The 22363-nt window shown below is 40.5% G+C and overlaps 1 protein-coding gene across 7 annotated transcripts in view; it reads right to left on the minus strand.

Annotated features, from left to right (window-relative positions):
* The window catches only part of LOC112553340, a 52361-nt gene that overhangs the window by 722 nt on the left and 29276 nt on the right, over nt 1-22363 (minus strand). For 6 of the 7 annotated variants that reach the window (XM_025220484.1, XM_025220482.1, XM_025220481.1 and 3 more), the window contains 22 exons: nt 20127-20210; nt 19606-19675; nt 18804-18916; nt 18258-18423; nt 17523-17762; nt 16985-17188; nt 14907-15088; nt 14420-14621; nt 14057-14208; nt 13415-13618; nt 12380-12554; nt 11719-11963; nt 9468-9673; nt 8748-8929; nt 8247-8474; nt 7591-7835; nt 7242-7432; nt 4715-4884; nt 4387-4530; nt 3436-3723; nt 1175-1462; nt 158-444 (listed from right to left, as the gene is read on the minus strand). In XM_025220484.1, coding sequence (XP_025076269.1) covers nt 158-444; nt 1175-1462; nt 3436-3723; nt 4387-4530; nt 4715-4884; nt 7242-7432; nt 7591-7835; nt 8247-8474; nt 8748-8929; nt 9468-9673; nt 11719-11963; nt 12380-12554; nt 13415-13618; nt 14057-14208; nt 14420-14621; nt 14907-15088; nt 16985-17188; nt 17523-17762; nt 18258-18423; nt 18804-18916; nt 19606-19675; nt 20127-20210 — 4266 coding nt within the window. The remainder of the gene's footprint in view (nt 1-157; nt 445-1174; nt 1463-3435; nt 3724-4386; nt 4531-4714; nt 4885-7241; nt 7433-7590; nt 7836-8246; nt 8475-8747; nt 8930-9467; nt 9674-11718; nt 11964-12379; nt 12555-13414; nt 13619-14056; nt 14209-14419; nt 14622-14906; nt 15089-16984; nt 17189-17522; nt 17763-18257; nt 18424-18803; nt 18917-19605; nt 19676-20126; nt 20211-22363) is intronic. The other variant, XM_025220483.1, reaches the window with a different exon arrangement.

Consider the following 22363-nt stretch of genomic DNA (forward strand, 5'->3'; position numbering starts at 1 on the left):
AAAAGTGTTTAAATGTTACCAAGAGGAACTGGGTAATACTACAAATGTTGATCTAAACATACATTATGCACTTCACTATACACAAGCTGATAATAAATTTGTTATGAAATAGAAAGAAGCATTTACTCAGTCACCGACAACATGCCGTTTTCCTTACCTCGATGTACAGTGAGAAAGCTTCATCTTCCCTTGTGCAGATAATTTCAAAGTCATAGGGTTTGCCAGATTCTGCCTGCTCGTTTGCCCAAATGACATCATAAATATCACTGTTTACTTGCTTCTGCTGCAGCAAATAGTCATAGACCAAAAACTCTCCCCAACGTCCTACTGAAGAGCGATCCGATGTGTCAGACAGCTCTATGGTCTCGGGGATCCTGAGGTCTTTACCACGAGCAAGTTCCTCGTACTCTGTCTCACAGGCCAGCTGTGTCCATATAGGCATCTCTGTCATGATAAGATAAAGACATAAACATAATCTGTCATACTGTGATTTAGACAACAACAGCTGCTAACACACTCATTTGTCAGCCTTTTGTGTCACTATGACTTGGTTAAACAAAGACAATGCAGACTTAACAACCTCAGTGTGATCAGGCCAGGAAGTGAGATGGTGTCAAAGGTTTTGCTGCAGTGACAAAAGACATGACAACTGTAAATGGAAGAAGCAATGGGAAATTCTGCCTCCATATTTTCTACTACTGACTGGTGGCTCACACAGCTTCACAGATAATTTACCCTTGTTTTCAGTTGAAAACAAAAATCTGAAAACTTTTTCAACCATACATGCCAACAACACTCAATTCCCTTGAAGTGGCTTTTAATCCTCTAAGAACTGCATAAAAGTAGAAGTATTACAAAGACTGGCTAATAACTGAAGACTGTGAAAATGACAGTGGGTGAAATCTTTTTTTATTATTGCTGCTCTCAGGTAAACATTAGACCACAAACTTATACATTTTTGGAACGGAGAAAGTTCAAACTTTACAATAAAAAACGAAAATCAACTTCCCCGTGCTTCTCCAGCAAAGCCACTATCACGGCCTATAGTGTCCTAAGGGTTAAATGATAATTTAAAGCAATCTTATAAGAAACGCTGTCAAACCACCAACTTTTCCAGAATAGACCACTCATAAGCCAAAGAAAAAAATGCTATATCTGCAAAAGATTTACTTACGTAGCTGGTCTGGCCGTGGCTTGAAAGGTGGATAGCGATGTTGACCGGCAACCTGCAATCTTAGCCTTGGTTCTCTTTTTAGCTCTATCTCCATGGGAACATTTCCTGTGTTACTGCTATGGCCAGCCTGGTGACTGTGTTGACCTTCATGCTCTTTAGCCCCTGAGGAACTGGTGCCTTCCTCCTGGTCTCCTGTTGGCGCTGAAGTTTCATCTCCCACCCTCTCAATGGGCACTGGTCGTTTACTTTCAGACATCTCCCCATCTATCTCATGACTCTTTCTCTTGCCTGCAACATGTAAGTTGATGATAACTGTTTTCTCTACAATATATCATGATAAAATAATTTTTTGTTAATCCAATCACTTGTTACATTAGTTGCTTAATTCCAGCAAAGTGCCTGTGAAGAACTATTGCATGCTGGCATAAAACTACATATGTATAGACAAAAAGCAATAACAAGACAATCAGACCTGCCAATAATTGCACATTTACGATATTTACAGCAAACTTGACAGTGATGGAGTCTGGTCGCCACTGAATTCAATCCGAAATCTTTGATGTTCGATATTTAACAAAACAGAATAGCTTGTGTGACTGAACTTCTACTCTAAGAGAAGAATGGTATGATTCAGGGGAGGGAGATTGAGGTACTTCAGGCCAGCAGAACCAATTAGTAAGGCTAGGGAAAGCATAATCACTAGGGTAATCAGCAGCACAGATGTTCCTCCAGAGGCTGACACTTGCCTGCCCAAGAATAAGAGTTCAGCATTAAAAGAAAAAAGTAAGGTTCCTATAGCTCCAGTAGTTGTAGCACCATGAACTTTAAGTGGTAACTGTAAAGGGCAAGACATTTGAGGCCTTTAATGTAAAGACAGGCTTTGTAAGCTGGAACATCTATTTAGTTGTTTCCCCTAGCGACCAGTCTAACCACTTGTCAGTTGGAGCCAGTCACAGGATGTATGTACACACTGCCTACATAGCTATGGAAGCCTTCATATATTATTATCATAAACATTATCATAAAAAAGTCAATTTTTATACAAACAATATCTGGATAGATATAGCGATGTTCTTATGGCATTGACCAGAAAAAAAAGTAAAGTCTTGCTCTTCCTGAAAGCAGGGTAATAAAAATAAGCTATTATTTTACAGGCACAAAACAACTGGCTTTTAAGCATATCCCACACTACTGCAGCACACATGCTAAGATGAAGACTACAAGCACGCATCTGCTGATCCTAAATTAGAATTTCTTCAAGTAAATTAGAGAGTTAACCTGTGCAGCACAAGCCACAACCATGGCTTTGCCAGGGAAGAACATAGCCAACTTTCATTACTTATATTGCAAAGTTCAAGCTTTCTCCTTTTCAAATCTGTATAGGCTTCTTGGTCTAATGTTTACATGACAGCAGCAATAATAAAACCAAACATCACCCACTGTCAGGCTTCACAGTCTTATAAGTTATAAGCTTTGTCTTTATGCATACTTACATGCAGTGCCAAAAGGGTTAACCATAAAAGCTTATCTTTTAATATTCTCCAGCCTGCTGATTCTCCCAGCTGCTTGCAATACTTCAAAATATGGTCAAAGAGGTGAGATTGGGAAGAAAATATCAAGTGGACCAAAGCCAGTAACTGCCATTTCAGGTCTTATGTAACAAAATAACAATTTTCATGCTAAGAATACTTGAATCATGTCCCCCTTAACACAATGAAGGCATTGCACTGTACCAGTGGAAATAGCATGAGTTTTGTAAATACTTATGTGGACCATATCCAAGTGGCTTCTCTCTCCAACGTTTTATAAATATTTGTGGACCACACTTGAGCCAATTCTCTTCATTGTTTTGATGCACTCATTTTTACAGTAGTTTACATCTCTACATTTGTTTTTTTTTTCAAAAGCTTCTGTCATAGCAACTAACAGAAATGTGATGAATAAATAAGGATAATGGCTGTCAAGTTCTTCATGCACACAAGTCTATGAATGTGTGTCAATATAAACATGCACAGGAATATCCAAACATAAGCATTACTTAACACAAAACTGATAAAATGAAAAAAAAAACCAACAGTGTCCTTATGCAGATTAACACAAACTACAAGAAGTCAGAAAGTAAACATAGATTAACAAATAAAATGCAAGAAGTCAGCAAGTAACAAAACAAAGCAAGAACAAGACATCTGAAAACTCAGCAAGGTGACAGCAGCAGCTTGCAAGAGAAATGACAAGCAGATGAAGACACCTACATCGATCACCTGCAAAAGTTGGGTCTGGACGTCTGGCCTCTGGTGCCTGATCCTCCCTTACCAACTGTGCTCTTTGCTGCGTGGCTGCCCCTCCATGGGCTACACTTACGCTGCTCAACTCACCCCGAGTCTGTGTGCTGCCATCTTCTCTCGCTGCTTGTTTGTCTTCAGCTGCGCTGCCATCTGATGCAGAAGCCATGTGCAAGTTGGATGGCAAGTTGCTGGTGAGTTTTGTTCCCTCAGGAGGTTTTGGTGGAGGCCACACACCAGTAGCCACAGATGTTCGACCTTCTGATGCTATTTGGATGGGCATGCACACACACATACACAGCTGATTAGTGATGTAACAGAGTTAAAGCTAATAAGGAGCTAGCGATGAGCATATTGTACTGAGTATTAGAGATGAACTTACTGTACTGTTTATTAATAAGAACATACATACTGTGTATCACAGATATACATACTGTACTGTGTATTGTATTTTTTTTTTTTTTAGGCCCTTCGACCCTCCTGGGGCATAGGCCATCGACGACTGTCTTAACTGTTGTCGATGTTTTGGTAGCAAGGATTTGTTTTTACGGGGTGGGGGTGCTGGCCCCACGCCCAACCCTCCTCCTTTTTCAGCCGGGCTTGGGACCGTCCTTGGCGGAGGGCAGCCAGCCCTGTAAACAGATGCCACGTGCAGAGAAAGAACAGCATGCCCGAGACGAGAAATGAACTCAGGGCAGCCAACCTTCACTGTATTGGTGACAGGCGCTAACAGCGCTAACCGTTGCGCCACCGGGCCGCTACTGTGTATTGTATAGTCACATGCATTCACCATGATCTTCTCTATCTCAGTTAGACAACATCATCTTTCCCACCGCTGGTACACAAGCCTGATCACTGGAAGACTAGATCACTGGAAGACTTGTATGCAGACATGATTTTTTTTTCACCAAAGGTCTATTAGCTTCTCACCTGCTTTCTTCACACCTCGGCCTTTGTCACTCTCTTCACCAGGAGCAGGTGGAGGCCATGATTTCAGCACAGATCTGTTACCCTCCTCATTCACTGACTCTGAGGAAGGCTGCTCGCCTTTGGAAAATTGTTCCACAGGTACCGCTGAGCACAAGAACAAGACACTAATCTTTCACAAAGTATATCATCATGCAGATAACATGTTCCAGGCTGTAATAAAACAGTTATTAAATAAAGACTATACAAGTCTGTCTAAATGGGCATGCATACCTGCTGTTGCATGCCCAACCCAACCACAAGTGCAGACATGAAAACGAAGTTCACCCACCCTGTGCAACAGCCGCTGCCTTGGATGAGGGTTCTGGTAGAAAAGGAGCTGGAACTTCCCATGGCTCAAATCCCTCAGGTAGTGGACCAACATTGTGTGTGCTGAGCACCTGTGCAATTTCCTCTGGGGACCCCTTATGTACCAGAGGTTGTAGGTCTGTCAGGAAGATCCTAATAATAAAATATGCAAAATTTATCTATGGCATACAAACACTCCTAAGAATCATACTCTTAGCGCTTAAAAACAATGAGACATGGGCAACATACATGGGACAGAAAAACAAACAACATATGAACGAATGAAGGATAAACAACAGTACTAATGATGAATAAAAGACAAATATTAAAAAATCCCTAAAGAGGAATCAAGAAACAACTGAGAGCATCATGATTTAGCAAAAGGAAGAAGAGCAAGGAAGTAGCAATAAGCGGAAAAGGAGAGAAGTGTGTGAAAAAAAGACGAGCATCACGAAGACTGTTGTTAGGAGTAATGCTCAAGGAAGAGGTGCCTGTTCAGTGAAGGATTCCATAGTGGGTAGGTGGCGGATATGGATAGGGAGAGAATTCCATTGTTTTGCTGCACAGTAACTAAAAATCATGTGATCATATGACAGAAATAGCAGACGGTCATCACTCGAGGAGTGGAGTAGTCTGGCTGGAAAGTAGGGCAAGAGCAGTTCAGAGAAATAATCAGGACAGATGCCTGCAAAGAAATTAAGGCCTGATATGGTCTGAAAAAAAAAGTACGTTTTACATGACATCACTAATTTTTTTTATATCAACTATTTTGCCCTTGAATGGAAGTTAAAAAAAAAAAAAAAAAGCTTTTATTGCATGCCACGCAAACGGTTGCCATGGAAACGATCCAAAATGGCGCCAAAACATTTTAAAACCTTAATTTTGTGAGTAGACTTTTTGAAATGTTTACTTAAGGCAAGATCTACAATCCTATGATGGAAAATTAGCAAAATCAACTTTTATAAACTTTTTTGCAAAACAGTGCTAAAATTTAAGAAACTTTGATTTAAAGGAGTAGCTACTAAACTACTAAACAGTTTTTAAACAGCCCTCATAGAAATGTTTAGATGTGTCTAAAGAAAAACTCAACCAAATTTCAGGTCTGTATTGCATGTCAATATAAAGTCATAAGGTTTTGAAGTAAACCAACTGTAACAAAAACAAGACACAGAGAAAGCAAATAAAAGAACAGATGAAAGCTTAGTAATGCTGTTTTATCTAAGCCCCAAACCAATTACTTATTCAATTTATGTGTTTAATAGAAAATTGAACCACCTTTTAATGTTTTCTTACATTATATATAACTTTAACACAACCAATAAAATTAATTATTTATTTCACTTTTCTAAAAGTCAACATGGATGCTGTTGTGTGTCCAAACGTTGACAAAGAAGGAGGCAAAGAAATACATAGTAATAATAAAAAAAGGTGTTTGCCAACATTGAGCTACACAGTTATAGGTTTAGTTAGTTACATAAAGGTTCAGTGTCAACTAGCTTCATAGGTTTTGCAACCTCTGGTCTCTTGCTATCTAACAGTGATGCTGTCTCATACATTCCTTACAATTATGTATACGAGCATCTAATAAGCTAGCAGCATTAGTAGGAAATACTCTGTGCTCTTCTTAGCCAGCAGTTGAGGCTGATGGGATGAACATCAACATATAATTCTTTCATTAAGGAAATTAGTTCAAAAGCTTCCTTATTAAAGACACAAACTGAGGGAACTGAACCCTCCAGAAAAAAGTCTTTGAGGAGTATAACCTAGTCATGGAATCTAGACATACACCACTGAGTGCAGCAGAATTTGAGCATCTCCTCATATTCTGTTCTTTTGTATGCTAGGAATGTTTTATGGATTACTTCTGTAGTCAGATTAAAGACGTATGATTTTTGTGGCTACGTGGCTCCTTATTTTCTGTCAAAAATTTCTGGGAATAGCATCAGCCTTTTAGGGCTGACAGTGTTGTGCTCTCTAGACACTGAATGCTACAAACTTGACTAGATAGCATTCATTTTATTTGTTAGGAATATTAAACACAATTGCCAGTCTGCAATGCCAGTCACATTCTGTTTATTACATATAGTCTGAGTAAGACACCCACAAACCTTTGTTCCTTAGTCTGCTTGTCTAGGACTGTGGCCAGAGATATGTGTGGGTGTGCGCATGACAGTCTACTTTTTCTTTTTCTTGTTGACAGTCAGGGCAATGGTTTGACTTAACTTAAAATTTCTATGAGGTATCATGAGCCCATCTGTACAGGCCACAGAGACAGGCTCCATATGAGGCATCAAGAATCCACTGGTATGGGGCATCTTAACTTCTTTTTGAATTCGATGAGCTTTCAATCCATAATAAAAAGTTGATTTGTAGCACCAACTTTTAATATCAAGTACAGTTTGTTAAAGGAGGTGAAAAAAGAAGGAAGGCATGCACTTACTGATAGAGTTTAAAGTGCTAGCAGTCCATTTCAGTTTCCCTTAACATCACTGTCACACTACAACACTTACCTGAGGTCTCTGAAGCAGTCCTTGTCACCATTGCTAAAGTAGCGGGCCACTTCTCTGTTGACCTCCACCAAAGATTCCACATGCTTCTCATTGAAATAGAAATGACTTCCGGATATGACACACTTCTCGGGTTTAATTTCGTACACGTCTGTCAATGTCTTCAGAGAATACTTGACCTCCAGCTTTTTGTCCTGTCACACAACATACAGAAATATGTACTACATACAGATCTTGATGAGCTTCACAAACTGTACAAGGAAACGACCATCTGCTACTGAGCTATGTGTTTGAGAGGAAATGTTGAACGTGAAGAAATTTTGGACTGTGAAACAAAATTTTTAACACTCACAGCAAGAAACAAGAGGTTGTGTAAACGGTCAGTTATGTTGTCCTTTTCATGAGCGTCGTACACTGCAGGGTAGAGCGACACCAAGAACTGCTGCAGGTAAGGCACAATGGTTCGAAGGTGTAACTGCCCCTGTGGGCAGGGTTTAAACATGCTCACAATAACTTCCTTCACAACTTCTTCACTCAGCTGAGGCAAACCAAAGAGGGCATAGAAGTCCAAAATGTCATCCACTCGTGACAGGTTGTCTGGACATAAATATGCAAAATGTCATCCACCTGTGACAGGCTGTTTGTGCAACAAGGCAAAACATAAATATCCAAATAATAAAATATTATATTGTCATACACAATCCTAATAAAACCAAGTACCCGAGATGCATCAATCATCAATCCTGTATTTCGCAGGACTCCATTAAATTGGTTACAAACAATTACTGTGACACAAAGATGTAAAAATATTCCAACACCTATTACAAGTCTGTGAGACCTCATTAATATGCTAAATCCAAGCCCATGAAATCTCATGATGTGCTTGATCCAAGCCTGTGAGATCTTATGATATTATCACGCTAAATCCAAAATTTTTATTAATTATTATTATTACTTATTCTGTTCTATCATGTGATAAGATCACTTCTCAAATGCAGACTCTCTCACCTCTGCCCAAAGGTTTTCGCGTCCCTTGCCTTCTTGGTAGTTCTGTGATCACAAAATGGACACCTGGTTTTCCAGAAAACATCTTCTCCATATCAGGACTGTCAGCCAGCATGGGTTTGTCATTCACAGAAACCCATGTATGATCTTTGGTGACCAAAACCTTTGCAGTCTTCAGTATGTCCGTGATCTTCTGGACTTGTTCCTGGTGTTGTAAGAACTCTATAGAATCTGTAGAGACCAAGGTTAGGCAGGATGAATGAATCAATGTAAATGGAAGTGTACATATTTTTTAGGCATGCTCTTGCTGCCACTTGAGTCAATACATGTCCACAGCAACGTATGACTCAAGACATGCTAACTTCATGTTGAGCTAGAACCAGAGATGCTAAAAAAGTCTATGCTAAATAATTATGAAGTATCATTGAAGGTGAGCTCTTCCTATATATTTCACAATAAATCAAATCTATCATGATGACCCACCGCTTCTCCTCACAAACTTACTTGGTGGAATCTGCATAGCGAGATCATGGCCGATCTTGGTGTAAATAGCAAGGACATCATCCAATACCCCATCATCCCGTAATGAAAGGGAAGCAGACATGAGTGACAAAAGCTCTGCATAGTCCACCAGAAGAGGCTCCAACTGCAGTCTAGCTGTGCGTGGCAGAGTGTCAGACATTTCTCTGCATGACAAGAAGTGATTTTTTTTTTACAGTAAACACATGAATGTCAATCTTCACGTAAACAGTCAAGAGTTTAGACAAACATAACACTGCTTAGAGTAATCCCAATATTCAAGTTCCATCTTGCATATAAATGGAGTGGGTAGATGGAAGAAAGGTAAAAGGTTAGCTCAGAAAACTACAGGATCTTGTGGCATTGGATTTGTGCTCTAAACCTATTGGTGTTGCACGACCTAAAGCCCCAAACTCACCTTATCTGTGAAAAGGAACCAGGTAAATGAAAAGACAGACATCAGTTTTAAGAAACTCACAAAGTAAAACAAATAAAAATTAAGACATTCAAGAAACACAGTGACAGTCTGTAATCTTGACTGGAGTCTGAAAAGTTACACTATTTCATGCCGGGCTATAACGTGATAAGCAGCATGAGTTTATCTGCTGTCAATGTTTATTTGTTATCATGGATGCTGACTCATGTTACAACAATCTGTGTATTTGTATTTGCATATGCACAATGCTGCATTAGAAGGTAACAGACCTGTACAGCTGGTTGAGTGAACGCCGTTTAGCCAAAAGGGAGCAAAACTCGACCAACACTCTGTGATATTTGCTGAAAAGTCCACTGGGGTCTTGCCACCAGACCTCATCGCGCCCCAGCATGTGGCCTTTGGTCAAGTCATTCCCTTCAACACAAGCCACTGGCACAAAAATGACTGGGTGAAGGTGGAACAGATCTTGCGCCTCCTGTTAACCATAAAGAGGTTAAAAAACATTCTGTTCATAACTGTTTATACAGATGTTATATGCATCAGGGCTTCTGCTTACGCAAAAAATTGCGTACAGTACGCATTCAAATTTCGGAGGACCCCTTCAATTTTCGTCAATGGGGTCCCATTCAAATTTGGGTGAAGAACAGGGACCCCTTAAAAATCTGAAGAAGGGGTCCCTGGGACCCCAAAGAATTTAGCCTTAGCAGAAGCCCTGTGCATGCATAATAAATTTGATCATGTATGCTTACACAGGATAAGGCAGCCCCAGATCACTATTTTGTTCCACTCCTTCCCAATCCTTCAAACCTACTACTTGTCAAATATCATGGCATGATAGACTTTCTCACTGTCATGTGAGAACTAGTATAGGGCTATGATGTTGGTGTCCCACTTCTGTTCCCTCCACGAAACAGGCGGGCGCGCTGGTAAGCAGACTGTCAGAAGGTGAAATGGGTAACTGTGGGGATGGGTTAGCGGTGAGATATGTCGAGGAGAGGGTAGGTGGCCTTTGGCGGCGCTGGACTGTCGGGTGGACAAAGGGCCAAGACGTCTCACCACCGTTTATCTCCCCTGGAATGAGTGGGCCTTACCAATACTGGTTAGGGTTAGGGTTATATATTGGTTAGACCGCTTATGTCACGACGGACAATAGCACAGTCAGGTTGGAATGCTAGATAGTAGTTGTCGCTGCAGGTGATCTCTAAGAGAAGGAGAGAGCAGCAGTCAGACTACGCCTGTTAATTATAGAAGTCTGTGGTACACCAGAAACAGAACAACGGCGCTACCTTTTATTGCCATCCGCTGGACACAGGTAGTGAATAGGAAGCCAGGTGGGATGGCGGTGCAGTCACAGAGTGCGCTACTAGTGAGAGGGGGTAAAGAGGGGGTGTAGTTGTGGGATGGAATAAATCAAAGTGACCACCTGTCCATCATGTGTTAGCTATGGGGTGATTGGATGTAGCTAGGTAGCAGAATGGTTGAAAGTAAGTCTGAAGTATGTTTGATCAATCGTGAGATGATCCTCGCAGATGAGGATTTAGTATTGTGATCGGTCAAGACTTGTGGTCTTTCGTACCGGGTTCTCGAGGAGTAAAGTTGTAGCAGAGGTTTGTTCAAGGCTGTTCAGATTCTCCGCTGCGAGTTGTCTTAGAATCGTGGCAGCTCTAGCACAACTGGCTCAATAGGTGCGTTACGACCCACTCTAGCACAGAGTGCGCAACACTTCATCACCAGTAACTGTTTGGTCGCAAACAGTAGAGGGAGGCTGGTAGATAAGCGTTGGTCCTGTAGGCGCTGTTAAGCTTGAGACAGCAGTCCGGCCTAGGGACGAGACAGACCCCTGGTGGTGCCAGAGTCTCAGCGCTTGTGAAGGAGTGAGCTACAATCGATGAAGCATCATCAACGGATGACAAGAGACTTTTGTGTGGAAAGATAAGTGGCGAGTGTGTTACACGAGTGCTTGTGTTTTGTGTATTGGTTAAGCTAATTAGTGGCTCAGTTACCTAGACTAGGGATAGATAAATAACGGGACACCCTAGATAATGGCCATATTTTGAGATTGTATCATCTTGTAAATTGTCGAAAATACTCTTGATTATTAATAACTTCCTTTAATACACTAAATGGTCTTGTGTTGTTTATTGGGGAGGTACGCTGGGGGCTCTGAGTCAATTAAAGTGTAATTAGCAATTTAGTGTAAGTGTGCGCGTACATGTTATGTCGGCGTGAGTTGGTAGAGGTGTCGAGAGTGTGATTTGCATGAGGCAGTGGCATCACAACCTTTGACCATCTTTACATGCTCATTCCCCTGGGATCACGACACTCACTCACATGTCATTTTCCACTCAAAACAGTGCATCTCTACATGAATAATGGCAAACTTCCATGCAAAGACAAGAAACAACCATCATCACAAAAATGTCTCTGGAAGTTGACCTCTAGGATGACCTTAACCCACTCTCATAACAAAGACAATAACCACAATGACATGCGGTCCAGTGACATTTGAACTTGACACACCTTAGGAGTGAGATTGTCACAGAGGTATCCATATACGTTTTTCAGATGCTGCAGAGAAGAGACAAAAGTGGCTGGCTCGTCGGGTGTCTTGGGTGTTCGTTTGCCCCATGAGACAAGTGCATTTCGCAAAACCTGCACCTCAACCTCAGCCTTTATGTTAAGAAAACGTGCGAAGGTGCTGTCTGATGAAATCGGGTTGGACAGGTAATTCACTGTGTGAGCCAGAAGGTTTCGGATTCTAGCCTCTGAAATACAAACAAACCAAACACATGATTTACACAGATCCAGAAGACCAAATAAACAACACAAAACAGTGTGCATACATCCAGCAAGACACACAAGAGTAAATTAATATTTATTGCTTGCTTAAGCTTTTACAACTATCCAGACTGAGACAATTCACAAGACGAAAGAGTACACTTTTACCAAACGCATTCTTGGTTAAGTTCACCACTCATACAAATAAAAAATTTTAGTGCTCCTTTATCTGACAGTCCTCTAAAATAAGCTGCCAAAAAGTAAGTGAAGACCTGACAATCAAAACACCAGCCAATCAATTAAGCACAAACATCTTTTCTATTTGTATTGCTAAAACTGCAGTAAAACTGTGTGTCAGATGTACCTGTGCATTCTATTATAAATGAAAAAGGAGTAAAAGTACCTGGAAGGTATGCAGCAGATGGTGGCAACAGCACCTGTCTTTGCTCCATTTGGACTTGGCTTTTCATCATTGTGACAACCATCTCCTCACATGGGACCCAATGCTCGTTTTGTATGGCAATAGCAAAGGATGATGGGATTTGGTCTTTCAGCAATGTTCCTGAACTGGAGTACAGCTGTACAACAAAAAAAAAAATCTGTTACAACTGTGTAGCAAGTTTTGTCATCAAGGGTTAAATTCTGACATGCTGTGATATGAAAGTGCATAAATTTAGTCAAAATTTAATTTAAAAGAAATAGATTTCTCAAATGATCATTTACTGCCACACATGCATTCTAATCAGCTCTAAATAAATGCGCATGCATAAAGAGTACATGCCGAATGTTTCTAGATAACTTTTGTGCATTGTATATATAAGCAGTGAGAATGAGTGTTAAAGGAGTCACAGTGAAACAGTAGAGTGTGACAGAAGCTACTGTGGGCGTGTCGCCGCATAGTTGGTCATGTTAGGCATGTGTCGCCTTTAGTCAGTGAGTGTTGCTGTGGCCAGAGTTGTGAAGAGCATTGCTGTTGAAGTAGCAGGAGTCACCGCTAGAGTAGTCTTCAGTGTGCATAATTGATAATTGTGGCATATGTCACCAATTTGCCAGTGGACAACCCATCTGGCAGCACATTCCACACTGTGTGGCTCTGTTTCAATCTGCCTTTAGACCATTATAATCTTACCAAAGTTTAGTGAATTTCAGCAATTAAATGTTTAAAGCTGGCTGGTCTCATTTGTTAAAAATGTAATTCTGTGAAAGTACTGCACTGTCTTCACAACAACACATTCTCCATATCTTAATACGAATTCTCAAAACACTGTGCAAACCAGTATTGCAGACTGAGAGGCACTAAAGTCATTGCTACACTACATTAGGAGTGCTATAAAGTGATGAAGACAAGTGAGGGATGTCTAACTGCAGGCTACTCTATGCTTCACTTCTTTTAGCGAGTCAGAAATTCACACACTGACTTCCATTTCTGAGTGCTTACCTGTGTGTTGGCAAACTTTTGGTACTGAGTGTCCCAAGCTTTGTCCAAAAGAGAAAACAGTAGTGCCATCTGGTTGGTGCGAGTCTTCTCTGCAGAGTTATTGGATACCAGCTGCTGGAACTCTTCACAAACAAAATCTTCAATGGTATAGCCATCTTGTGAAGCAGGCCACATGTCCTTCAATGTATCCCAGGGTGTGTTTGCCTGAGAAAGATGGGAGAAAATAAGGGGACTTCTGCGCACAAGTTGAGATGATGACCTACAGCCCCCAAACTCTTGTGTTTAGTTGTGAATAATCAAGACATTAGTCAGTGTATCAAGATCTGTGTTTAGTTAAAAATAATCAACACATCAGTCTATCAAGCTCTGTGTTTAGTTGGGAATTATCAATTATTAGCCAATCTATCAAACCCTGGAACTATGATTTAAATTAAATGTTATTGACAGCCATCTTCAGATGTTTTCTAATGTTATCATCACAACTTCATGCATGCAAATGTTCAAATTGTCCTTTTGCAGTCAGCAGGTACTTTACAATAAAATATTAAAAAAACATTTCAGCAGGAAAAACTGCTACAACTGATTTACAGACAGGAATCTATAGGTGTCTCCAGTATAGGAGATAGACGAGTAAACTCTTACCAGCTGGTCTGCAGTGAAAGTAACCTTGCGAGGCTGCACAACCAGAAATACAGTGACACCAAGCTGTGCCAAAAACTCCTGCCACCCCAGCACTTCAGCACGTGTTGGTTTTGATGGCAAGTACTGGCTGTCGACAATCACCCAGTCATAGCCTGTGGCATAAGGCATGTGCATAAGCAAGAGCAGAACAATGGTAATGAATAATTAAGATGACACAAGATGCACAATTAGCATACACACTCTTCCCCCATAACAACCCCACACATACACACTATCTACCCCCTCACAACAACCCTCCCTAACACATACTCTTTCCCCATCCCCTCACCACAATCCTTCCCAACCCTCAGATCCCTTCCTGACCTGGCAGCTCTTTCTGTAGGTCAAGCTGTGTGCCGAATGCTGGAGAAAAGTGAACAGGTTCAGTTGCTGGGTTTTTGATCCCTTGGTTTGTCAAGACTCTGGCGACAGTCCTGAGTGTGTTCATGTTGACAAGGGACCGATCCCTGTGGTACTGTTGCTTGAGGTACATCAAATAGCTGACCAGCACATCACGACTCTTAGTCTGGAAGAAAGACCGTGCACAATGTACTGTAGCTTCTAATGCTCACTTTCACATGCGCTTATCTAGTTAAATGTATTAACATCAAATGGAATTAAAAAAGAGAAAAAAAATAATAGGATGCAGAAATACAGAGAATACCTTGTCGTCCTGTTTAATCAAGTGTGCCATCAGTTCCTAGCTGTTTCAACAGCAATTGCAAATGAGAATACATGACATTTAAAAAGCAAGGTCAAAGTTCTTGAGGACTAGCTCTAAGTCAGCTACAATGGCAGCCACATCACTAACCTGCCATCGATCAGACTGAAGTATGGGCAGGATGTGATGATGAATGATGTCGTTAGGTGACAGCTGCTTAACACCCAGCCTCATCAGCAGCTTAAACACCTGGGAGTTGATCTCTGCATCAGGAGTCATCACTAGCCCACTGTGCAACACTTGTAAGTCTTGCTGGAGTACATACAGCGCATCTGCAGGTAATAATACTCCATCAGAAAAAAATCAAAAATGCAAATTGTAGTGTGTCTCCATACTCACCACCACCACCACCACCACCACAAGCACCAACAACAAAATGCCTCGTATAATATTGTTTTGTTGGTTTTTGGTTTCATCCCTTTACTAATTGTTTGTGTGGCTTTTAGTGAAATAACATTTTCAGTAGTAAAAGTTCTTTCCTACCAGATGACATGATGTGCAAACAAATCATCCTAACTCAATTCCAGCAGTCCACTAAATAGCGAGCACACAGATTCAACTAACTCCCATCCCGAACCTTCTAAGCAGTGAGTTCACCCCTCCTGTTTTTCGTTCGAGCTGAGAAAAGACCCACAGCAGGAGGAAAAAGGAAAGTAGCATGTCATCTGATGATGACTCGAAGAAAGAAACTTTACTACCAAAACTGGTATTTCTTTTCCGTAATGTACCACCTAAGTGAAAAATAAATAACATGTGGGGTGTGGCAGTCAAAAAGGGAAAGGAGGCTACTGCCTTAGAAGAAGAAAATCTTAGGACATAGATCAATAACAGCCAGGCTATAGACTCGGAGACCACTGCATGCTGACCTAAGGAGCAGTGAAGATAGGGTGAATGCGTCAATCTGTGGGTGATATGCTGAGCTACCAAGACACTGAACTGCGTGCAGAGAATCAATAAGATGCAAAGTTTCTCAGGCAACGAACACAGAATTGGAATCCCAGCCTTTTGTCTTAGTGCCATCTTGAAGGACCACATTATATGAAGACTAGACGAGCACAATCTTATGTGTTTCAGCTTGTACAAGGGATACAGTGCAAGAGAAAAGATAACATATGCCATCCTAACGACTGCTTTTATCCAGGCTACTACCAGATCAGAGCTCCAAGAATGACTGGTTAAGTGGGTGGGGGAGGAAGGGAAGGGCAGAATGAGATTGATGTTGACTTCCTTGGAGGAAACGAATAAGCACTGAGACCCTCCCTTTGTATTGACAAGGCATTCCCCACCCAAGCTGATGTGTTCAGAACTGGAGACATAAAAGTCAGGAACTTGTTGTATCAGTACGTGATGAATAGATCCACGACAATGCTGACTATCTTTAGCCTTAATACTAAACCAGAAAGGATGCTGTAAACTGGTCGAATGTCTGAAGACCATTTTGAAAATTTTAGCTGTCAGGCAGATGCCCTCAGTCCCTTTTCAAGCCCTAACAACAACTCACTTCAGTGAAGGACAAAGTGTTTCTATCTTTATCTATAAGCTCGTACTCACTTCAATATGCTGGAGTGGGACAAAGCATTTCTAGCTGTCTAACCTTACCTCTCACCTCATCAAAGATAAGTTGGGGCATTTTGAAACTGGACGAGGTGTCAATCTTCAAACTTCAGTTTTCCCCTTACAACCCACACCTAGATGTGCTTGAGCCATGAGTGGCAAACATCACGTAGCGAATGAAAACAGCATGGATGGAATTTAAGACAGCAAACAAAAAGAAAATCGGCTTTACAATAGACACATAAGATTTTTTCATGTAGCCACAAAACCAGCCTACAGTGTATGTGGTAGCAAAAGCACGCCTTACCCGGCCAAAGCCTGGAAAAAAACTGGAGACATGAACTCACTGGCGAAAAGGGGAAAACTGGTTTTGTATGCTCCCTGTTCATTGGTCAACTTTGACCAATTGGGAGTGGACAGTTGGAACTAAGGTAGCTAACAGGGAGAACTTGACATAGTCATTTCATCTGGTACAGTACAAAGTAGAAATTTGCAAGTTTGAGTAAATGCAACATGTTGCAACATGTAGGTGTTATGCTAGCTAGCCTGTCTCATTTTTGTCACACATGTTATGCAATAATCTGCCTTTTTGTTTTTGTTATTCTAAAACCTGCCTCGTTTTCCTGAAAATGTGCCTTCTTCTTGACCACTTTCATGCATGAGAAATACAGTTGTTTGGCACAGTGACACCAGCTTGCCAGTAGACAGGGGAATAACGTTCATGCTCTGTAAAATGTTTATCAGAGTGGCATTTTCCTGAAGGTCATCGAGACTGCGGTAGATGCAAGCCAGCCACTTAGAAATCTGAATCACTTCCTCTGAAATACAAAAGAATATTTCAAAAAATGAATGATGAGTCAACACATTTCCTATTTCTAAGCAAGACATGACAACATTTTATTATGTCATCATATGTATAAACAAATTCTTTTTGTGGAGTATATCTTTGGTGCTCTAAAAGGAAAGCTCACAAAACAAAAACTCATTACCATCACTCAGTTATACACATATCATATTGTATTTACTCACAGACAGTTGAAATAATTTTTAGAATTATCCCTTTTTTTCTTGTACTAGTTCCAAAAAAATCTTAACATTCAAATGAGGATTAAAAATGCTGGCACTGAAATAAGGTAAGATCGAGGAATGTACCTTGGTCAACCTGCTGACCCCAACTTAAGGCCAGTGACTTGCCCATCTGCACAAGATGGTCCGAGGTTAAACTTTCGACACCAAGACTACGTGCAAGTTCTGGACTCATCATGTCAACAGCTTCTTTGTGTACATAGTACAAGCCTAAGTGGCGCTCTAGCAGATCAGGGGAGATCACCTCCCGTACGAGACTATCTTTCACCATGACAGTTTGGGATGGAAGTTTCCACTGCACCAGGTCTGGAAACAGAGTTTTACTGAGTTCACAGGGTATTACATGTGATCAACTATCTAACTAATCTTTAGACCATGACAATAACAATTGACAGCATGCTACGTGTGGTATATACAGAAAATCATGTTGCACAAATCAAACTTCAAATGAAAAAAGATAAAGTATGTGGATCTTAGGCAAAAGGACATTAACTGATAACTGTGGTAAGCAGAATTTTACCGAACATCAAAAACATTTTGTGGATCTGCATGCATGTCACTCAATAATTCTAGTCCTACGACCATCGATAAAGTTATTAAACTGTTTATTATTGTTTATTACATTAACTATTACTGTTCAGCATTATCAGGCAATAATTCTAGTCCTATGGACATGAGTACAAGTTTTTATAATAATGTTCAGCATTTTCGGTTCCCTTATTTCTTTATTTCAATGAATGTAGCGTAAGTTTAAGGTTGACAAAGAAAGCAAATAACATCACCACAAAAACTCTTTTTCACCTTTTTTTGAAGATTGTGACAGTGAGATGGGTATGCAAGAGGTGGCACGCAGCTGCTGGAGGATGCGGGCAGCTACTGGTCGAAAAAAGTCTAAAATCTCATCTTCCAGGGGAACAAAGCGAAGGTATGCCCAAAGTGATTCCAGTCCTTCAAACTCTGGATGTGACTGTCACATGATTAAAAAAAAACAAACAAAAAAAAACCCAAAAAACACAAATCAATAAAGATTTAGATACAAAATAATAAAATAATATCACATTTCTTGTTTATGCTAACATAAACAACCTCATAAAAACAAATTTCATAAGATCATACATGTTAATTTTAAGACTACAAGTCAAAGCCTTTAGAGATTTTAAGTTACATTAAAAAAACACACTAAATCTAAGTATATTGGAAAATGTTAGGAAATTCCGAAGGAACTACACCTTATGATGATAATGTCAATCAATTTATGTATGCTGCATACTGAAGGTGACGTTGAGACGGTTGCACTTTATAGCAAACCCTCTACTGATATTATGTAATGATCATAAATGTCAATACCCTGAAGACATCCAAAGCTTCGACAAACAATGTGTGAATCTCATCCCGTAACCACTGGTTCCAGGAACTGTCACGATCAACATCCTCTCGACTGGATGGCACATCAAAGTCACCTTCACAAAAGAAAACAAACTAAAGATCAGTTTCTTCAAAACTTGCCAGAAGATAGCTGAAACTTTATCAAATAGAATGTGTCTGTGACTGATAACAAGGTGGTGGTGGTGGGTGGGGGGTTGTTGTTTTACGCCAAGTCAGCAACTAAAGTTATATAATGCCAAAGCAGTCAGCTCTGTAAACAGATGCCCCATACAAAGAAAGGACAGCGTGCCCGAGACAAGATCTGAACCTAGGACAGATAATTCTTAATTTATTATTAGTGACAATGAATATTGGGAAAAGGTCAGTTAACAATATCACTTCAAGCATGGCCGACCATTCAACTGCCTCCACTACCCTAGAATGCAGCAAGGTCATTGAAATTTAAAGATTATTTTGCAATAATCACGTAAAAAAACATCTGTAATAGTAGCGGATGAGGTCTAGTGAGAAGCTTAACACCATTCACAGCACACACACACAAAACACACAAACAACACACACACAACACACGCACAACACACACCACAAATACACATAATGCACAATCATGCACACACACAAAACACACACACAGACGTACAAGTATGCACATGAAAGCAGTCAATACACTGATGTTACAGATTTTAAAAAATGTAGGTACTTTTAAATGACATTTGGCAATCACAAGTTACATGCAGTGTACAAATCATGCTACATTGCATACCTTGAACAATGAATCGGAAGCCATAACTGCGAAGAGGTAGGTAGGCAAAAACTGGCTGCTTTGCAGGGGCCTGCAACAAACAGCAGCATCCTCAGCTTTACATCGATTAGTCAAGTTAAAAGCAAAATAGCATCATAAAAAACAGAAAGGGTGCTTTTTAAGTCGTGATGACTAAGCAAGACAGGATCTGACATAGCCATAAAATAAGCTTCACTACCAAGTACAAGCTGTACAAATTTCTGGTCCATTTCTACAGATGTGACACATGGACTCTGCTTGCCGAAATGGAAAGATGAATCCAGAGAACAAGTGCCTGAGGAGTACAGCAATGACAAGACATTGCATCCTGTCTAGCCAGCTACCATATTGAATTTACAATGCAAATGCAAAGATTTTCGCTCTCTTTATTAATTAAAAACTATGGCTGAAGCCTTTTTTAAAGTCTAGATGAAATGAAACTCTCACAAAAAAACACCTTTGCTTTAACAATGTGTAACTGGCTTGACACAAACACTACCTACCTGTGAATGAAAGCGCTGGGTTTTACTGGCTAGTGGGAAGGCTAGAGCAATTTCTGTTGATTCCACTTCTACTCCTGACTTTGCCTGTACAGGAGAAACACACATCTTTAAGTGCTGAAAATCACATCTTTTCAGACACAGCACCCACACCCATGCACCAAGAAAACAACAAGCATTCAAATACATTTCAGCAACTAACTGTAAAATCCACAACATGAAAATGAAGAAGCCTGTGGCTAATGCTTAGTGGCTATTATTAATGCTATACAACCAGTAACAGTAGGATGCTAACAGATAAACAGCACACTAATAATACAGGCGGACCTCGCTAAGTTAAAAACCTCCATATGTCAAATAACTTGTTAGTCCCTGGCCAAATCCCCATAAGACCATTGTATTTTACATCTCAACTCAAAAGACTTTTCAGCTCCCAACCTCCATTCATCAAATTTTCTAAGGCATTTGGCTTATCATTCTGGAGTTACATTTCAGAAAAGGTGTTCCTGAAAACAAGAAAACAGATGAAAATTCTTATTTTAATGTGTTTCACATGGGATTATGCTACTCTCTGCAGGTAGGATGTGTATTCTGAGAAAAAAATGATCTGGATTAAAAAAAAAAGAGAGAGAGAAGCTGGAAGAAGGGGAACTACTTTAGCTCTGAGTCATAATCAACCGGGATGGGGGGACTGATTGGTGTTTTATGCCGAGCCAGCAACAAAGGCTTTATCCCAGCATTGCAGCCAGCCCTGTAAACAGATGCTACTTGCAGAGAAAGAACAGCGTGCCCGAGACAAGCGCTGAAACCAGGACACCCAACCTTCACTGTAGTGGTGACAGGCGTTAACCGTTACATCACCAGACCACCCAGTCATAACCAACTGTGTGGCATCTGGCATTTCCAAATTGTCTCAAAAAAGACCCTTCACCATTGACAATCTCTTATCAGGAGAAGTGCTGAATAGTGTTTGTATCGGTGTGTTTTTCCAAAGTCTCCCCTACAGTACGTGCTGCGAAAATGGAGAGAGGTAAGCGTAAGAGCCTTTAAAATGGGTAACAAGAAAAAAGCAGAAATTGCAAAGCAATTGGGAATTCCCAAAACTACACTTTCCACTTTTTCTGAAAGAGAAGATTTTGAAACTCTACAGTGAGAAGCCATGTGTCCATCAGAAGAGGATGAGGGAATATAAGTCTCCCGTTACTGAACAGTGCATTTTGAAGTGGTTTATGCAAGCGAAGGATAGAAAAGTTCATATTCACTGGAAGCTTTTGCAAGCAAAAGCAGAAAAATTTGCCAAAGAGTTGGGCCATTCAGAATTGAAAGCCAGCAATGGTTGGCTGGACAAATTCAAAGAAAGACATAGAATTGTGAATAATAGGCTATGTGGCAAAAGTGTGCCAAATTCAGATTGCAGTCATTGGGTACAAATACTGCCAGAAATTGTTTAAGATTAAAGTCCTGATGACGCCTTCAATGCAGATGAAACTGGTTTATTCTTCAAATGCACTCCTGTCAAAACAATGACTTTCAAAGGCGAACATTCCCATGGCAGAAAGGAAAGTAAAGAGCACATGACTCTTCTTTTGGGAGCAAACATGAGTGGGTTAAAAAATTGCCAGCACTGTTGATTGGGAAATCATTTAAACCCAGATGCTTCAAAAATGTGAAAATGCTTCTTCTTCTTGGTTCTATTCACCCCGAGTGGAGAATCGGGCCGCAACCACACCCTGCCATCGGACCCGGCTCTGGGCGTCCCTTTCCAGGTGGGTGAAATTGCTACCTATGCATTATGATGCCAATAAAAAAGCTTGGATAACATCAAAGTTTTTCTCCAAGTGGATGATGTAGTGATAGTCGAAAGAAGAGTCATTCTTTTCATCGACATCTGCACAGCACACAGCCATATCCCTGTCATGAAAGCTGTGACAATCAAGTTTTTGTCACAGAAAATGTCATCTAAGCATCAACCTCTTGATCAGGGCATCATCAACAATTTCAAGTTGCGATACTGCAAACTCTTTGTGACAAAATTGATGTGGGATATTAAAGAGAAATGCTCTCTTGGAAGTGACCTGCTAGAAGCAATGTGAATGGCCCAGAGAGCTTGCGATGAAGTTCCAGAGGAAAAAATCAAGAATATCTTTAAAAAAAAGCAGGTTTTGGACATCAAACCACCAATGATTCAGAGGAGCATCTGGAGGGAATGCGAATGGAGACAGACCACACACTTACAAGTC

The sequence above is a fragment of the Pomacea canaliculata genome, linkage group LG12 (assembly GCF_003073045.1).
Source record: "Pomacea canaliculata isolate SZHN2017 linkage group LG12, ASM307304v1, whole genome shotgun sequence".
Classification (NCBI taxonomy): Eukaryota; Metazoa; Mollusca; class Gastropoda; order Architaenioglossa; family Ampullariidae; genus Pomacea; species Pomacea canaliculata.